This window comes from Pelophylax lessonae (genome assembly GCF_965119305.1).
Source record: "Pelophylax lessonae genome assembly, chromosome: 7".
NCBI lineage: Eukaryota > Metazoa > Chordata > Amphibia > Anura > Ranidae > Pelophylax > Pelophylax lessonae.
In genome coordinates this window covers 170285969-170303755 of record NC_138774.1, presented here as the reverse complement: position 1 = coordinate 170303755, position 17787 = coordinate 170285969, and the positions used below count along the sequence as shown (strand labels likewise).

Sequence of the window (17787 nt, the reverse complement as noted above, 5' to 3'; positions counted from 1 at the left end):
CAGCAATCCATACCCAAATTGCATTCTTTTTTTTTCTTATCAGACTAGTTGCCGTTGGTTACTGCACTTTGCACGTATCTGCCACATATCTTGTTTATGGGGTCCAGATGATTATATTTTTGGTCTGCTCTTCTATTCAATATATTTTAGCTAAACAAAAAAAGCTTCATTCCCAAGATGCAGTGCAGACTTACCCCATGCTATTCAATGTAAGTTGTCTTATTAGTTATCATAATAAGTGAAGGGGGTGATATTGGGAGATCTCTTTTTGCCAAAAACAAAGTTAATCAAGTATGGTAAGCAATAGCCTTATCACCATTTTTCAAAATGTTCTTGTCCATATAAATGCCCAATGAAGAAACCTGAACTTGCTTTTTTCAAAAGTTTGCATTTTTAATAACTACAGTTAGCCAACAAAGGGTGTTAAACCTTCCATAATAAAATAGGCCAAATCATAAATATAGTAACAAAATGCTGTGCAGGATATCTGCAGATGCACTAATATGATGGGCACACTGGCAAATCCCAGCGGATTATTCACACATCATTTTGTGCAAGATCCGTACAATCCCATACACAAGGGATTATTTTATCAAAACCAATAAAGCGTATTATGGCTGAAAATAGCCACGTCTTAGGAATCCATATGCAGCTGCTATATAGCACATATCACAGCACTTTGTCATCAGAAAAGATCACATCTTTTAATAATATATTAAAGCGGGTATTACACACAAATATCTTAAAAGTCTAATAACCACTGCAGTTCTGGTAGTGAGAAACATCCCTGATGTACAAAGCCCTCCAGCTCATATCTATCTTACCTATCCTAGGCCAATGAGGAAAACAGTTTGTATGCTGGTAAAACCATTATATAGGATTGAGGATCAGGTACAGCTAGACAACATATATATTAAAAAAGAAAAGAGGCTGGATTCATCCTTTTTTTATGGATAGTGTAGGACCCACTGACAATGGGGTACTTTGACGTAGTGGTGGGCTTGAGCACGATATGGCCATATGGTGGGACCAAATCCCCATTTGTATTTATGGATTGTCTTCATATTTGATAGTCATTTCTTTTGCATGTGTGCGCTATTCTTTTTTAATATACATGTCACTTGGTTCATAGCTGCACCAGCTTTAGAAATACATGTTCAGGGTCTGCTCCCCCAATGTTTTGCTTATTTACAGCTAGACAACAAGCTGATGTTCAGTAAACATCTCAATGGTGCTCACCCCAATGAAAACTGAGCTCAAGTATAGCATCGTTGGATGACAACATATCTCCTGATCCTTGAAGTGATTTTCTGATCCAAAGCAGAAAAAGTTTTGGTCTACTCGGAAACCTCAAGAAGGGTCCAGTTGTCATCCTCCTTTGTTATGTCTAACGCTAGTAGTATGGAGGCACCTTGTAAGAAGCTTGCAACAGACCTGCAAGTCGGCAAGCTTGGGCCTACCAATAAAGGAAACAGGTACTGAAAAAGTTTGTTGTCTGTCTCTGATTTCAATACTTCCTGAAACACCCGCTCAGAATAAGCATTTAGATTAGGAAAAACAATGGTGAAATTAGCTTCTGACCTACTTGCTCCAGTAAATTAGAAAGTACCGGAACAGGATTCAGTCATGACAGCCCCCTACCCTCACCACTGGTTTCCATGAACAATACCTATTTCCCTAGTTTCTTTCCTGTACATGTAAAGTTTGTATTATGCATTTACACATGCATGAGTTACACACAGTTAAATCCCTGGCTTGGAACCTGGATGATCTGAACTAATGCTGGAGGGTCTGCTCACTGTACACCTTTGGTCTGTTTGTCAGTGAAGATGGCTTTGTATTAATCAAATGTGTCATCACATTTTGTGGCTGTTTAATTAGAAGCCCTAGGCTCAGAAGACAAAGCAACACTTAGTTTACCTGGAAAAAACACCACTGCTTTCTTTTATGATCAGGTAAAGTGAGAAGTAATTGCATCAGTCACTAGCATACTGGGCCATGACCCTTCTACCAAGAAAGCTATGGTAACGCTGAAATTAGTGATGTACTGCAGGGAAGCATTTTCCTCCTAGCAACAGATGTTTCATCAGGAGGTCATGCTGTGAACCGAGGCGGGTAGACTCAGACTATGTGTGAACAAGGAGACTGTTGTCTACAGAGGTAGTACATACGGAAAGGAAAAGGACTGGATGGCTGCACACCTATATGATGCATACAAAAATGTATTGAAAAAAAATCAATAAAACATGGCACAATTGGCATATCGGCAAGGAAGAAGGGAGGTTGACGCGTTTCGCACGTTAAACGTGCTTTGTCAAAACCATTGGGGTAGTACATATATAGCTCTGCGTTTAAGATGGGACAATTGAGGGAATCACCTGACACGCGGTCTAAAATCACATTCTTTCAACATATAAGGGCTATGTGGTGCTTCAGGCCTCTAATCTGAATTTAGGATGATAACTTTATCCTACATGCTTTACCTGCCCAACTAATACAAGATTGGATTACTGCATTAAAGTCTAGTTCTAGGAACACTAAAAATTATCCTTTCCCCAGTGGGGTTTTGTGTCCGCACTGCAAGGCTTAACTGATCGTTTTGTCTAAAGCAGAGATCTCCACACTTTCTAAACAAAAGGCCAGTTTACTGTCCTTCATACCTCATGGGAGGCTGGAAAGTGGTCACTGGGAGTAGAAAATGTCCTGGCATCAGTGGGAGTAAACAATGCACCCTCTTTGATATCAGTGAGAGGAACTGTGCTCCATCATTGGGAGGAATTTTGCTCCGTTGTTGGTGTCATTGGGAGGAATTGTGCCCCATTGTTGGTGTCAGTGCATGAAATAGTGCCCCAAGGGCCAGATAAAAGCAAGCTGTAGTTTGGAGACCACTGATCTAGAGGAGAGGTTCTGCACTTTAAAGGATAAGTTCACCTTTTGTAAAATATCACACTTTTATTCAGAGAGTAACATGCTACAGATGCAGCAGGCCTCGCAACCCCCCCCCCCCCCCCCCACCACTGTGACAGCAAGTGGGGATCTTTTCCCCGCACTCGATGTCACAGTTTTAAAAAAAACGCAGCCGTGCAGGTCTTTACCCACCCAGCCATGTCATTCATTCACAGAGTTCTGTGAATGGGAGAACTACAAGTACCGACAGTCTTTGAGGCTGATGGTTTGTATTTCTCAATGAACTACCAGGGTGCTGTTGAGAGTTCTTCCTGTCAGTGTGTAACTGCCTGGTCCTACAAACAGGCATTTACAAGGTATGAGCAGACAACTTACACTGACAGTCTGCAAGAGCCCTGTGTGAAAGTGAAATGCTTTGCAGACTCCTAGTAAAAAAAAATAATAATAATAATAAATGCTTATTTTTTTTGCCTACAAAAAGATGTGCATTTAATATATTTTTTACAAAGGCGAACTTATACTTTGATTTACCAGATCCTCCACTCTCTTCAGCAGATTCTCTGGTGGTTGACTGTCTCTTGACATCATCAGTATGGACCCTGCATTGGTCTGATGGCTTTAGGACCTTAGACCGTTGAAGCCTGGGGAAGAAGACGTTGCGGGGACCAGTTTGGCTAGCAGCTTGGAGGAGAGAATCGGGCAAACAGATCTTCTTTTGTATGTTACCTAGACCCAAAAGTGCAATTAACCCTTGCAGTATAGGATGATTTTTAAGTTTGCTAGAGTTGAGCTTTAAAGTGTATGTAAACATTTCAGTCTATTTTTATAGGTATTGGTATAGCACAGTCAATTTAAATAGCACTTTATATATATATATATATATATATATATATATATATATATATATTATACATTCACATCAGTCCTTGTCCTCATGTAGCTTACAATCTAAATTACCATATTGTAGGCACAGGGAGAACATGCAAACTACAGGCAGGTATTGTCGTGGTTGGGATTTAAAAGGACAACCCTAGTGCTGCTATGCAGAATTGCTAACCACTTAGCTACTGTGCTGCCCTAGACCCAAACAAGTCTAAAATATTTACATTCTTTAAACATGCTATTTTAAATAAATAATCCAAACTACACTATAAATATTGTTTTTTGGCTTCTTTCTATTAGTGGTCATGTGATCGCTATATCTCCCCTTTTTTTCCTGAGCAGAGTCTCTAATTGATGATCCCTGGCAGGATCCACTATCAGCCAGGTTCTGTGCGGCTGGGCAGGGGGTGTGTTAGCCTGCAGGCTGACTACCGGCATGCTGTGCGTCGGCACATTGTCCTATCGTTTCTATTGGAAGAGGAAAGGACGCAAACTGACCACGCTAACATAGATCTGCTTCTATGCTTAGGAGCATCAGTAACCACAGGAAGCCTTGTACTGAGAAAGGAACGAGTACTAAGTGGGGGGGTTAGATTATGCATAAATAAAAGGCTCATTTTTTTAATCAGTAGGGGGGACACACAAATGCAGTGATAAAACGTGTCATTTTAGGTTTCTATTCATTTTAACTACTGGGCTGGTCGGTTTACCATATCCCGCAGAAAAATATTTTACTTGCATATGACATTGTGCGACAGTATAAAGACAAGCAATGGTCAGTCAATGTACAAGTTTACCCATTTCAGTGCATAGCAACATAAATTCCTTTACAGATCCATAGGATTCACCATCACGCAGCAAAATTTTATCTTTTATGTTCATATAAAAATAATCCGTTACCAAATGGACTATCCCTAGTTACATTTCCATAGAAATATATATTGATTCATTGAAATCTGCATTTCTAACTGGACACAAACAGTACATTGATTAGCTGAATCTCATTATATGAAAACCTTAAAGCCTACCCAGCCTTTGCTACCTTCCCCATTGCAGCATCTATTAACCCTTACATGGTGTATGCTGCTTCACACACAGCACCAAAAGCCAAACATTGCCAGAAGCCCAGTAGAGCCGGGTCTATTTTTAGCTGCAGCTGTCAGTTTTACGGCTGTGTGAAGCATCATCTTTTGGCTGAGCAGTTAGTACAATGGGAACCGGTCCCCTCAAATAGTAGAAGAACCCATTCCGATCCAAGGGAGGCCTGCAGCACCGGTACTAAAGGAATTACTGCAACAGGAGCACACAACAGACAAGCAACATAGCAGGTGCAGGTGCCTAAACATAGCAAAGTATTCTTACATTGCTGCATGCTCTTGATGCCTCAATATGGGATGTAGAGTCTAGCAACCTCCCTCTGCAAAGAGATGCATCTCCATGTTCTGTAGAGCCAGTAATGTTGTGTATAAAATGGCTGGAGCTTAGCCCCGTAGATCTGCGCTGCCTCTCAGAGAGAAGGGTAGAGATAGCAGCAGCTACCTGGACTCACCATCCCCTCTCTTCCGCTGGTCCATGCAAGGTTCTGCCGATCCATCCTGAACGATGCTTGTAGCCCTCTACTCCTGGGTTTAACCCCCCTGTGTGACAGCTGCAGTCTCACATCTGTCTCCTTCAGCGATATCAGCACATTGGCTTCTAGCTTTGGGGGGGTTCTTGGGTGGTTGAAGGAGACCCTTTTGCTTTGTGTCTCTCACTCTCTCTCTCTCTCTCTCACACACACACACACATCCCCTCCCCCTCTCTCTGTCTCGCTCTCTTTCCCCTCCTTCTCACCCTCTTTATTTCAGTCTCCAACATTTACATTCGTTCCTGCATTCCCTAACACTTTTCATTGTGAACAGCATTTACACCTTTATTTTAATACGCCTTTTTTTTTTTTTGGTCTATCTATTTTTATTCCTTAGCCTACCATAATGTTCTATAAGCCATTCTTTATTTGACTGTCCATTAATCATACTATGGTATTAAATGAAGTCCTGGACTGTTAAGTCGCTTTATTCAAAATAAAAAGAAAGATCAATTGCATTTTTATCATTTTTATTAGATAATAAAAATTTAGAAAAAATAGCTAAAAGTTTACAAAAAAAAAATGATAGTAAATAAATATGTCTCAAAATGTGTCTAAGACTTTGCATTATTTGAATCCACAGGTGCTCTTTGTTGATGGGAAATTACACCCGATCTCAGCTGTCATGCATTCTTCAACATAAAACTATTAGGAAAGATTTATTTATTTTTTAATGACCTCGCTTATTGATTTGTTTATACATTTCATTAAAATATTTCAAAGTCCCTTTGCAGATGTCACTACTGTGCAGATGTCGGCTTTGCTGTGTCCTTTCCAGATAGTTGGCAGTGCCCTTCCCTCAAGAATCCCAAATTAAAGATTTTTAAAACAGGTGTCAATACAATTTTCAGTGAGTTTTTTTGTAGGTTACTTTTATTTGCTGAAATAAAAGTGCTAAAAAAAAAAAAACCATGCATGCCTGGCTTGGAATATACAAGTATGGAAGAACTAATACTCAATAATAACTTTAGGAGTCCTTATAGAAATCCAAAGTAGCTGAAAGGGTAAATCCTAAAGGGTAACTCCACTTTTAAATATGGAAGTACTAATACTCAATAATAACTTCGGGGGTCCTTATTGAAAAGTAGCTTAAAGGGTAACTCCAGCTTTAAATATGGAAGCACTAATATTCAATAATAACTTTGGGGGTCCTTATAGAAATTCAAAGTAGCTGAAAGGAAAACTCTTAAAGGGTAACTCCACCTTTAAATATGGAAGCACTAATACCCAATAATAACTTTAGGAGTCCTTAGAGGGAATCCAAAGTAGCTGAAAGGGTAACTCTTAAAAGGTAACTCCACTTTCAAATATGGAAGCACTAATACTCAATAATAACTTTTGGAGTCCTTATTGAAAAGTAACTTAAAGGGTAACTCTACTTTCAAATATTGAAGCACTAAAACCCAATAATAACTTTGGGAGTCCGTATTGAAAAGTAGCTTAAAGGGTAACCCCACTTTCAAATATGGAAGTACTAATACTCAATAATAACTTTGGAAGTACTCATTGAAAAGTAGCTTAGAGGGTGACTCCACTTTTCTGGGAAAAAATATTGCAAATGAAAAAAAGGCACATATAGCATACATAAGTGTGACTCAAGCCATATTGTCATTTATTGTATTTAAAAATCATATTTCCTTTTCAATCTGCAGTGTTGTATTCTTCTGTAAAATTCAATGCAATATGACATCCTGGAAGCGTTCTTTAGAGAGTTGGGGTACAGAGCTTCCCCAGCAATGTCATTTTCTGTTTGTGTGATTGTCTCACTGATTTTCCCAGAAGTCTGCACTAGGGTATAAGTCAGATTTTAAGCATCCTCTGCAGCAAAAAAAAAAAAATCAGTTTAGGTGAGATGCTCCTAAAGGGTTAATCACTTCTAACGGAATGCAGATCCTACCACTATGAGCTGATTAAAAATGAAAAAGTCACTTCCAATCAGAATCAATACTGCACAAAACATGATCTAACAAAGAGCTATTCCTTTACAGATGAATCAGGTAGGACTCTGTAGCAAAGTTTGTAAAAATCCTTGCAATGTACATTCATCACCTATGGGGGATTTTTTTTTGTCAACAAAAGTGGAGTTATTCTTTAATGTCTATATCTTCAGTGAGAAGGTGCCGACTGCAAGCTTAAACTATCATTAATGGCAGCACTATGGCTTATGGGCTTCACTACAGCATAATACAACTCCTTTAATGCATTGCAATTCTTTATTAAAGTAGAGTTCTACTTTAATTCAATGTATTGATACTTTAATTTACCGTAATCCTCACTGCTGATCATTCTAAAACAGGCTGAGGACAGGCAACACAGTTTACCAGATCCTTTGTTTGGTTTAACATCTAACAAATAATCTGGTAAACTGTGTTGCCTGTCCTCAGCCTGTTTTAGAATGATCAGCAGTCAGTGAGGATTACAGTAAATTATCTGTGCCTGCCTCCTTAATTACAGTTGTAAAATGCAGAGAAAGAAGAGTGGCTCCTAAATTTTCAACTCTCCCATGTGTATTATAACTGCTAGAGCCACAAGCCTTTTGTTTCATCATTTTCAGTGGTATTTCCTGCGACTACTTGAGGTGTACATTTGTTTTAAATAGCAATGATAATCTCTCTCCATATTTTATAATGCTAGGCTCACACTAGAACGCTATGTGGGAAACCCGCGGTCCGTGCGTCTTTCCTGCACCACATTGAAATAGCACTGCAGTTGTGATCTGCAGAAGGTATCAATGTAAAGTTATTGACACCGCAAATGTAGGTTGCAGCAGCCTGTTGCAGTGGGTTTCCAAAAATAGTACATTCACTACTTTTGGTGCAATTCAGTGCGGTTTGAGCCTATTCTTAATGAATGGGCTCAAATTGCACCTCACTGAATTGCATATGAATTGCACAGGAATGCGCTACACATTCCTGTGCAATTCATAGTGTGAACCAGGATTGTTCCACTTTATTATTATTTGCTACATTTTAATAAAAATCTATAATAATGCATTCTGCATCAGAACTAGCTATTATTATAAAAAAATAAAACTGATCTGATTGGTTTTTATTTATAAATGATCCCTTCCCATGGATAAACATCAGTTTTGTGTGCACTTATGAAAACATTATTTAGCTTTGATGATCCCTTGATGTTCACCCAGCAGGACCTACCCCTTCCCTTGCTTCCTTTTTTCTAATCTTTCCTCTATTCTTTCTTCCTTTTCTCTTCTCCTTTCTCCTTCCTCGTGTCCCACCTGTGACGACACGTCTTTGTGTTCTTCATGGAATGAATATGCCTAACTAACTACTGTATTCCCTCAATGGAACTTACTTTTGCTTCTTTTTTTTTCCAAGAAAATAAAACTTTTATTGATAGAAAAGTTGAACATTGTACAAGCATTAGAAACTGTAAGCATAAGAATATACTTTACGTCAAGAGATATGGTAGTACAATGCACAGGTATCATTCTGTAAAGCAAAAACAGAAAAACCTTTAAATCCAGTCGGTACTCTGTAACAGCATCAGGGAGAGTACTCATCAGTCACCAAATAGGGAGAATTCGTAAGGGTACCTTCCAAGGAAGTCAGAACTTATAACCAATAAACAATAACTGTAAGGTCCACCTAGAGACCGCGACCAGATAAAATTTCCACAAAATAATAAGGAGCTAAACAGAAGGTCCTGGAGCAGAAGGGGAGATAAGGTAGGCACTAGGGTAGGGGGAAAAGGAGTAGGGGGAAGGGCAGCAGAAACATAGAAGGAAACAGGGGGGAGAAAAAAGAAAGGGAAAGGGGAAAAGGGAGAGCTTCACCGAACTTCATCACCTGCACGATTCTCAAAGAACAAACTTAACCTGTGAGGAGCCAGTGCATGACTAGCTGTGGAGGAACCAAGGCTGGGTCATCCAGCCAAGGTTGCCACAATGAGAAAATTTTCTTATGTGCTTTCCTATGTTGATAAGTCAGTTTTTCTCTAATTAGGGAACTATTAACTTGCGCAATCCATTGCTGCACCGTTGGCACCCTGGAAGAGATCCAATATCTGGCAATAAGTTTACGTGCTATATACAGCAGCCTAATAACAGCCACATGTGCGTTAGGGGTTAAAGACTCAACTTCCAGGGCTCCAAGCAGGCAGATCAGATCATGGGATCCCACAATAGCTGGAAGTTATAAACCCTAGATATCGTAGCGATAACCGTGGACCAGAATCTGAACAATTTGGGGCAGCGCCACATCATATGAATCAGAGTGCCCAATTCCCTATCACATTTCGGACAGAGGGGGGTAGGCCTGCGGCCCCAACGGTGTTACTTTTGCTTCTTAGTTCATAGATAGTATTGTGCGTATCCATGCTATCTGAGATTGGGAGATTATTTATCCCCACCCTAGGGTTTCCTTTATAATAGAACACCTACTCATTGAAGAATAAAAAGAAAAGGGGCTTAATAGCCCCTTTTATTTATGGGGCAGTGGCAGGTAATTGTAGTGTAGTCAGGAATAATAAGAAAGTTCAGTTGTTAGGCAGATTTCCAGCCTGTCAGCTATTACTTAGAGCTGATTGGATGTTAAGATAACGGTTAGCTGCCCGAGTAGCTAGGTAGAATAAGCCCCTTACTTGTTTTATCCTGTTTTTCCCGCCGGTGATACAGGGATGTGATTGGTTCAGGTGCTTCCAGCAGAGCCATTTAAGGGGTCCCCTCACGGATGGGACTTCACATCGCCTGACAAGAAGAAGAAAGAAGACAGCTGAGCGGTTCCCCTCCCCCCCCCTTTTGTTTTGTCGCGGTCAGTTTATTATTTTAGGGTCACCTTCGCTTGTTGCGAAGGGGGACGTTTATGTTGAAAAGTATTTATTGAGTTGGATGAATTATTTGATGTATTTAAATTCTGCTAATGGCAACCTGGGTCGTGGTGACCGGGTTGTTCTATTCTGATGTTTATTGATATTTTAAAGAGTTATTGATTATAAATTTTGGTAAATAATAAACGGCCGCGGCCTCTTTTATTCCAAACTTTAAAGAATTTTGTGGTGTCAATTATTTAACTAGTTTAAGTATTAATAAGTTAAAGAGAATCCTGCCTACTGCCCCATATGTCTTGTTATATTTCCTTGTTTGTTTTTAGTTGAGATTTTTGTTCACATGTTCCATTGTGCTGTATTCATTCGTGTAGAATTGTTGTTTATACTATTTTGTTATACAATAAAAACTTTTGTAAAAGAAAACATTATTTAGCTGCATTTATCAGGACAAATTAATTAGGATCACTTGCCAAAATATAGACTTATATTTTTTAAGGGAGGTAACCCACAGTAACCAATCAGGATCCACTCTGATTTAGACCTGTACAAGGTGAATTTTTATTGGTTGCTACAGGTTACTGCACCCATCTTACTATACTAACATGGAAACTCAAATCCCTCTTCCACATTGGCAAAATTCTTGACATGAAGACAAAATCTTTTCTACCTTTTGCAAACCTTCAGAACAGATATCTGTTAGACTTGCAGGCTCTATTCAGCTACCTCCAAATCAAACACTTCGCACAATCTATTGCACCCTGATTATCATTCTCCCTCCTCACTCCCTTTGGAAAGTGTTGCACTATAGGTGTAACTGGTAAGGGTCTAATCTCACGCTTCTATAAGCTCTTAAAGACCCCACAATCTTAAACACCTCTGAAATACAACTACACTGTATACGACTAAATCAAAACAGATACTGAATTTTCATTAGAAGAATGGAATGCAATATGGATGGCTGCCCACGGAATATTTCTTTGTACAGTTTATAAGGGGAACCAATTTAAAATACTATATCATTGGTACCACCCTGCCTTTCTACACACTTGCAGCCCTAACATACGAGATCACTGGTGGAGGAGCCTCAACCACCTGGGAACGCCATCACATATTTTAGATATGCCCAAAGATAAAACAATTTAGACAAACAGTGGAATCTATTGTTCACACTCTTTTATAAATTAAAATATCAGTTGATCTATACACATACTTGCTGGGTCTTTCACCATCCACAATTCCAGAAAACCACTTCTGTATACACTTACTGCCACCAGATGTTTAATTGCCTTTCACTGGAATTGGATACATGGTCTAACAACACCTTATACTTTCAATTTCAATAAGTCAAACTCATAGAAGCTCTTAAAGCAAGAATAAATACACTTTACTGCTTTTGAATGGGTGTGGGATCCCTAAAGTGATTGTAAAGTCTCGTTTTTTTAAATACCAAACATGTTATACTTACCTCTTCTGTGCAGTTGGTTTTGCACAGGGCAGCCTGGATCCTCCTCTTCTCGGGTCCCTCTTCACTGCTCCTAGCCCATTCCTCCTGTCAAGAGCCTCCACATCAAGCAGCTTGCTATGGGGGCACCGCAGCCGAGCTGCAGCTCCATATGTCCATTCAGACACGGAGCTGCCATTTGGCCCCGCCCCCATTTTCTCCTGATTGGCTAACCGACTTTGATTAACAGCCATGGAGCCAATGGCACCATGGCTGTGCCTCAGCCAGCCAATCAGGAGGGAGAGTCCCTGATGGCTGAGGGACTCGTGGACATTGCTTGACAGAGAAGGAGTTTCTGCTTTTTTATCTTAATGCAAAGAATGCATTAAAATAAAAAAACATCTGACTTTACAATTCCTTTATGTCCGCTTTGATTCATGTTTGCAGAAATGTATTCCAGCTAGCTCTCCCACCTCTCTATATTATCCCCTCCAGTCCCTGGTCTGCTTCTACACTCAAAACTCAGGTTTATATTTCTGTCCTCGCTGCAGAGATTTCCTCTTGCTTTCATCAAGGTGTCAGTTGTCAGACAGAACAGGAAGTGAAGGGAAGTCTCCTCAATAGGGACACACAGTTTTTAACACCTCACTGAAGTTCTAACCCCTGCCTGTCTATCCCAAATTAATACATTGTTTTGGTCTCTATATTTCCCTCAGTATAAGTTTTATATAAAGCAGAACTTTACCCATAACAACTTGCTTCTTGCTGGAGGCTGCCATTTCAAAAAAACAGTTACATTCCTGGAATGACAGGATTGCTAACTGTCACATTTGCTTGTGTCCTTAACCAAACTGTCAAACCATCAAATGGCTGGTGTGATAACTGATCACATGTGCATCACCATGGCAGTTTCAGTTTAAACAGAAGCAGTGTCCTTGGCTGTAAAGGATAGGAGGGTTTAATTCTGCTTAAAGCGGAGTTCCAGCCATTTACTCACCTGTCCAACGGTCCAGCGATGCGGCCGCCGGAAGCCTCGATCCTCTCCCACGGCGCCGGCATCACTGCTGTGGGCACCCAGCTGTTACAGTTTGCGGCTTCACAGCCGGGTGCCCACTGCGCATGCGCGAGTCGCGCTGCGCGCCGTGATTGGCCGGCAATCTTCTGGGACCTCTGACGTGTCCCAGAAGATTGCAGGGAGGGAGGGGGAGAGGAGAACTTCCGCTCAGGGCGCCGCGGCGCTCCGAGCGGAAGTGGGAGCGGGTACCTGTCAAAACTAGGTACCCGCTCCCCCCCCCAAAAAATGACATGCCAAATGTGGCATGTCGGGGGGTCAGGACTCCCTAAAGCGGAAGTTCCACTTTTGGGTGGAACTCCGCTTTAAAGGCTGTCAGCAGATCAGCCTCTACTAACTCAACTTTGCCTTAAAAATGCCTAAAATGGGAGAGCAAATGAGAATGTGCAGAGCAAGGTGAGAGTGTATTACTGGGTTTTAACCCTTTTACCACTAGAGGATTTTGCTGTCTTAGCTTTCTTTTGGTGGTATTTGATCACCTGTGCGATTTTTACTTTTTGCGCTATAAACAAAAAAAGAGCGTAAATTTTGAAAAAATAACAATATTTTTCACATTTTTTTATATGAAATTCCCTCCCAAAAAAATGTAAAAATCAATATTTTTTAAAATTTTTGGCCAATTTGTTTTCTGCTACCTATGCTTGGTAAAAAAAAAAATCACAATAAGCGTATTTTGATTGGTTTACGCAAAAGTTATTGCGTTTACTAACTAAGGGAAAGATTTCTGTCATTTTTGGTGTTTTTTTTTTAACGAGTAATGGCGGCGATCTGCGATTTTTTTTTTTGCGGGACTGCGACATTGCGGCGGACAGATCGGACCCTTGACTTACATTTTTGACACTTTTGGGGGTTACCAGTGACATTACTGCAGTAATCAGTGCTATATATATGCACTGTTACTGTACAAATGACACTGGCAGGGAAGGTGTTAATTTTATTGGAGAGGGAGGGGTTAATGTATGCCTGGTGCTTACTGACATGTGTGGGGGGAGGTGACTGTGTGACACAGGGACAGATCCAGGGTTCAGCTGTGCTGAACCCTGCAATCTGACCTTGCCTGTCACTTAGGAGATCCGCGCGCTTGTGTTTACACAAGCAGGCGGATCTCCACACTAGATCCCCGACGATCGGGGAAGAGCAGCGGTGACTGAATACAGCGGGAGCGAGCCTCCGGCGGCGAGCGTGCGCCGCCGAGAAAAGGGAGTGTCTGGCGACGTAGGTCTACGTCGCCAGACGATAACGAACCACTTTGCCGCAGTAGTGCTCGAGTGAGCAGACGGCAAGTGGTTAAACAGAATAGACACTTATTTTAATGTTTTACATAGCTATACCTGCAAAAGGGGCCATCCTGCCTCAAGCGATCTAGCAGGACTTAATTTTCTGACTAAAGTTCCACTTTAAAACAGACCTGAAAGAAGAATTCCAGGATAAAACTGTCTGATCTGTTACCAAACTGTTACCACCCACCTTTAAATACCGTAGTTACCTACCCTAGAAGAAAGATGCATATCAATGTACCTATTCTCAGGCTGCTCTGGTCCCATCATGTGATCAGCTCTTCTCTCTCAGCTAGGAGTGGGGTTTAGGGGAGAGGAGGGAGCACCATCAATGGATAGCCCAAAGTAAGCCTGTGGGTGACATCACAGCTCAAGTTTTTTGAGCCATTGTCAAAGCACTCTCTCCTCTCCCCTGTAGCCGGCACTGGCTAATACAGGAGTGATTATGTGACTGGCTCAGAGGGGCCTGAGAATAGGTAGGTATATGCATTTTTCTTCTACAAGGAAGTTAGTATAGGTCAGTGATGGCGAACCTTTCCCCCCTAGATGTTTTGGAACTACATTTCCCATGATGCTAATGCATTCTGCAGTGTAGATAAGCATCATGGGAAATGTAGTTCCAAAACATCTGGGGTGCCAAGGTTCACCATCACTGGTATAGGTGTTAGAAGTGGGGTGGAAGCAGTTTTCAGATTAGATAATTTTATCTCAGATTTTCACTTCAACTTAAAAAGGGAAGATTATTTATCTTATCTCTTTTGTTTCAAATTCCCCCTGGAAAAGCAGCACACCTCTTATGTCTACAGGTTCTTCGCCACAGTAATATATATATAAATATATATATATATATATATATATATATATATATATATATATATATATATATATATAGTGTGAATCTAAAGCATTGTTCCAGTGGCTGTTGGCCTCATCAGATTTTAAATGAAATCTGGTGATGTCACTACTGTATTGGTCACTGTTCCCTTTGTTGACGATGAAGCTGTACCTGAGGACTCGAAGTGCAAGGATCTCCCTGCTTCTGATTTTGTGGTTCTGCACTTTCTCCTCCTCTTCTGCTGCACTTTACATATTTTCCCACCAGTGATCAGATCACAAGACATCAAGGTGCTGCTCTAGCATAAAGAAGCAAAGCCCTGCTTCTCTACTAATATGGCCACCACACAGACACAGGGCATAATAAGTCATGGTAAGTCACTAATGGGGACAATTTCAGTGTCAGGGAGCCTGCAGGCAATACTGGTGACTAGTATTTGCCTTTTTTGGGTACAGCTTCCACAATACAGATCCTCTTTAAAATACTGGACATTCTGGCTTCAACACAGTAAGATGTTTCATTGCTAGCACTGGCACTTTACTCATTTATTTCACTTGATTTCTCACATTTATCTGTAAACTGCCAGTCAAATATATTATATTAATTAAAAAAAATAGTCTGTCCAAGTTTCATGAAGAATAAACACAAAACAAAATAGAACAAAAACAGGGGCAGACTATTAAAAACCAGTGGATCAGTTATAGGTGGACGCTGGAGGGCCAAGGGCTGAGTTTCTGGATCTTTATTTTTAATTTTTTTTTTTAACTTCAATGGAAAGATATGTTCCTGTCTATGAGGTCATTTTGGGCTTGCTGCTAGACCTGTGGTTTTCCTATGCCCCCCTTTGCATTCTTCATAGCATGAAATAAATTAGAAATTCAGCTGGTGCCTACTACAGTGATTTCCAGTTTCTAGAGGAAAGTTACATTTGTCCAAGCTGGGCCAATGAAACTATCTAAAAATATTATACCTGGAATTCTTCCTTGACCTCCCTATTCTACAATAGGAAAATAAATGGTTTTGAATTTAAATACATCTTAATTTTAAACTTCAAGTTTAAAAGCTGTTTGAGCCCCGCCTGGATCACAATGCACTCAACACATTTGGATAAACCTCCTGCCACCCACTGCTTATTGGACCTTACAAGCAGCAGTTCCCCTATGTGCACAAGCTCTTGGCTGTTTTGTTGATCACTGTACAAAATAGTTCATTGGGGCCATGTCCTGGGAAAATCCTTTATACTACACAGTACTGACAGGCGCTCTCTGACGGCCTTTAGTGTCCATATACACTTACCCAACAGAAGGGAAATGATCACAAGCTTTACAAAGCAGACAGCCTACAAATATCTGTTATCATAAGGGGTGGCATTTTAGAATGCGCCCCAGAGATGCACAGAACTGAAATTATAATAAAAGAAAAATAGAAGCATTTGAGATGTAATCATTGCAAACATATAAACCAGGGTTTCTCACAGTTCCTTGCAATAATTGCAAGTCTGAGTCACAGTTAGGCTCATGTGTTTTTCTACCAATGGTGAAATCTTCGTCATCTGAATAGAGGACCACTGACCAAGATTTTAAAGGCTTCTCTAATTAACATCGCTGTATGCAGCAAACCTTTATATCGCTCAGAAAATCGAATGAGATAGGTGGTCATGGAGAATAAGCTGACAGACCTCTTTAGAGCTGCAACAGCAGTGAGTCAGCTGCTGAGCTCCAACAACAACAAGGAGAAATTCTTGAGTCAGAATCCCCGGCCTTCCTGAAAATGTGCAGAGCTATCAAACAGGTTGTGTGTGTAAGTATGTTACCATATGTGTATATTGAATTTTACAGTGTTAGCAGACAAAACAGAATGCATAATGGAGAAGCGCTCTTCAGATGCCATCATACACATAAGGGAAAAAGGAGCCGCTTCCAGCCAAATTATTTGCACAGGCTAGTTGTTTATAGTTTGCCATTATTATTCCAAGTACACACAATTATTTTTTCTACAGTTTTATTGAACTATACCTGTTGGCATTCTTAGTGATCAATACTGAGAATAAGCTACATACTAAATTAATTATGAGGTGCAAATGAAATAAAAAAAGCTTGTTTCATTAACACATATACTAGTTTACATGGTAAAATATTAAATTCACAAGAATACAAATAAACATATTTTAAACTGATGCTCTAACTTGTGTGAATCCCACTATCAGACTTTCTTCATTCAGAAAAATTAAGAGCAGTCCCATGTGGGTGGGAAGAATTGATTGGTACCCAAGATGGAGTAAAGGCACACAGAGACCAAGGAAGGTGGAACCATTATTATTTGGTTAATTAGAAGTAACAAATAACACATGGAGGACAGTGGCAAGGTGCTTACTCAACAGTCCCAAATATTATGGCACCAGCGTCTTCAAACCACAACCAACTCGAGTACAGCAGTTCTCGGCAATGTTGGCAGTCCCAGCAGGTGAGATTTATTTATGTATTTATTACTGGTACTTATATAGTGCCATGAATTGATGCACATATTTATTATACATTCGCATTGGTCTCTGCCCTAAAGGAGCTTAAAATCTAAGGTACCTAACTCACATTCATACATACACATATTAGGACCAATTTAGGCAGGAGGCAACTAACCTACCAGCATGGCTTTGGAGTGTTGGAGGAAACCAGAGTAACTGGAAGAAGCCCACACAGTCACAGGGAGAACATGCAAAGTTCATGCAGGTAGTGCCATGGTTGGGATTTAAACCGACAACCCTAATGCTACTAGGTGAAAGTGTTACCCACTTAGCCACTGTGCTGCCCGAGATGATAGTTTAATAGTGCTTATGTTACCAGAGCCGCTTTAAGTGAAGAGGGTGGCTGATGGGCAGAGCAGCGGTGCAGGTGCACTTTATAAACTTTATAAACTGATAGAAAGTTTCTTGTCCCAGCTATCTAGAGTCCCCTGATAGTG

General features: G+C 40.4%; 1 protein-coding gene across 2 annotated transcripts in view; it reads right to left on the bottom strand.

Moving 5' to 3' along the window:
- The window catches only part of ARHGEF9 (Cdc42 guanine nucleotide exchange factor 9), a 621241-nt gene that overhangs the window by 343369 nt on the left and 260085 nt on the right, over nucleotides 1-17787 (bottom strand). Inside the window, exon 1 of one of the 2 annotated variants that reach the window (XM_082263896.1) lies at nucleotides 5339-5593. The exons of the other annotated variant lie outside the window; for it this stretch is intronic. Within the exon in view, the coding sequence (XP_082120022.1) occupies nucleotides 5339-5383 (45 nt within the window). The 5' untranslated portion in view covers nucleotides 5384-5593. Of the gene's footprint in view, nucleotides 1-5338; nucleotides 5594-17787 lie in introns of those variants that run through there. 2 annotated transcript variants of the gene reach the window in all.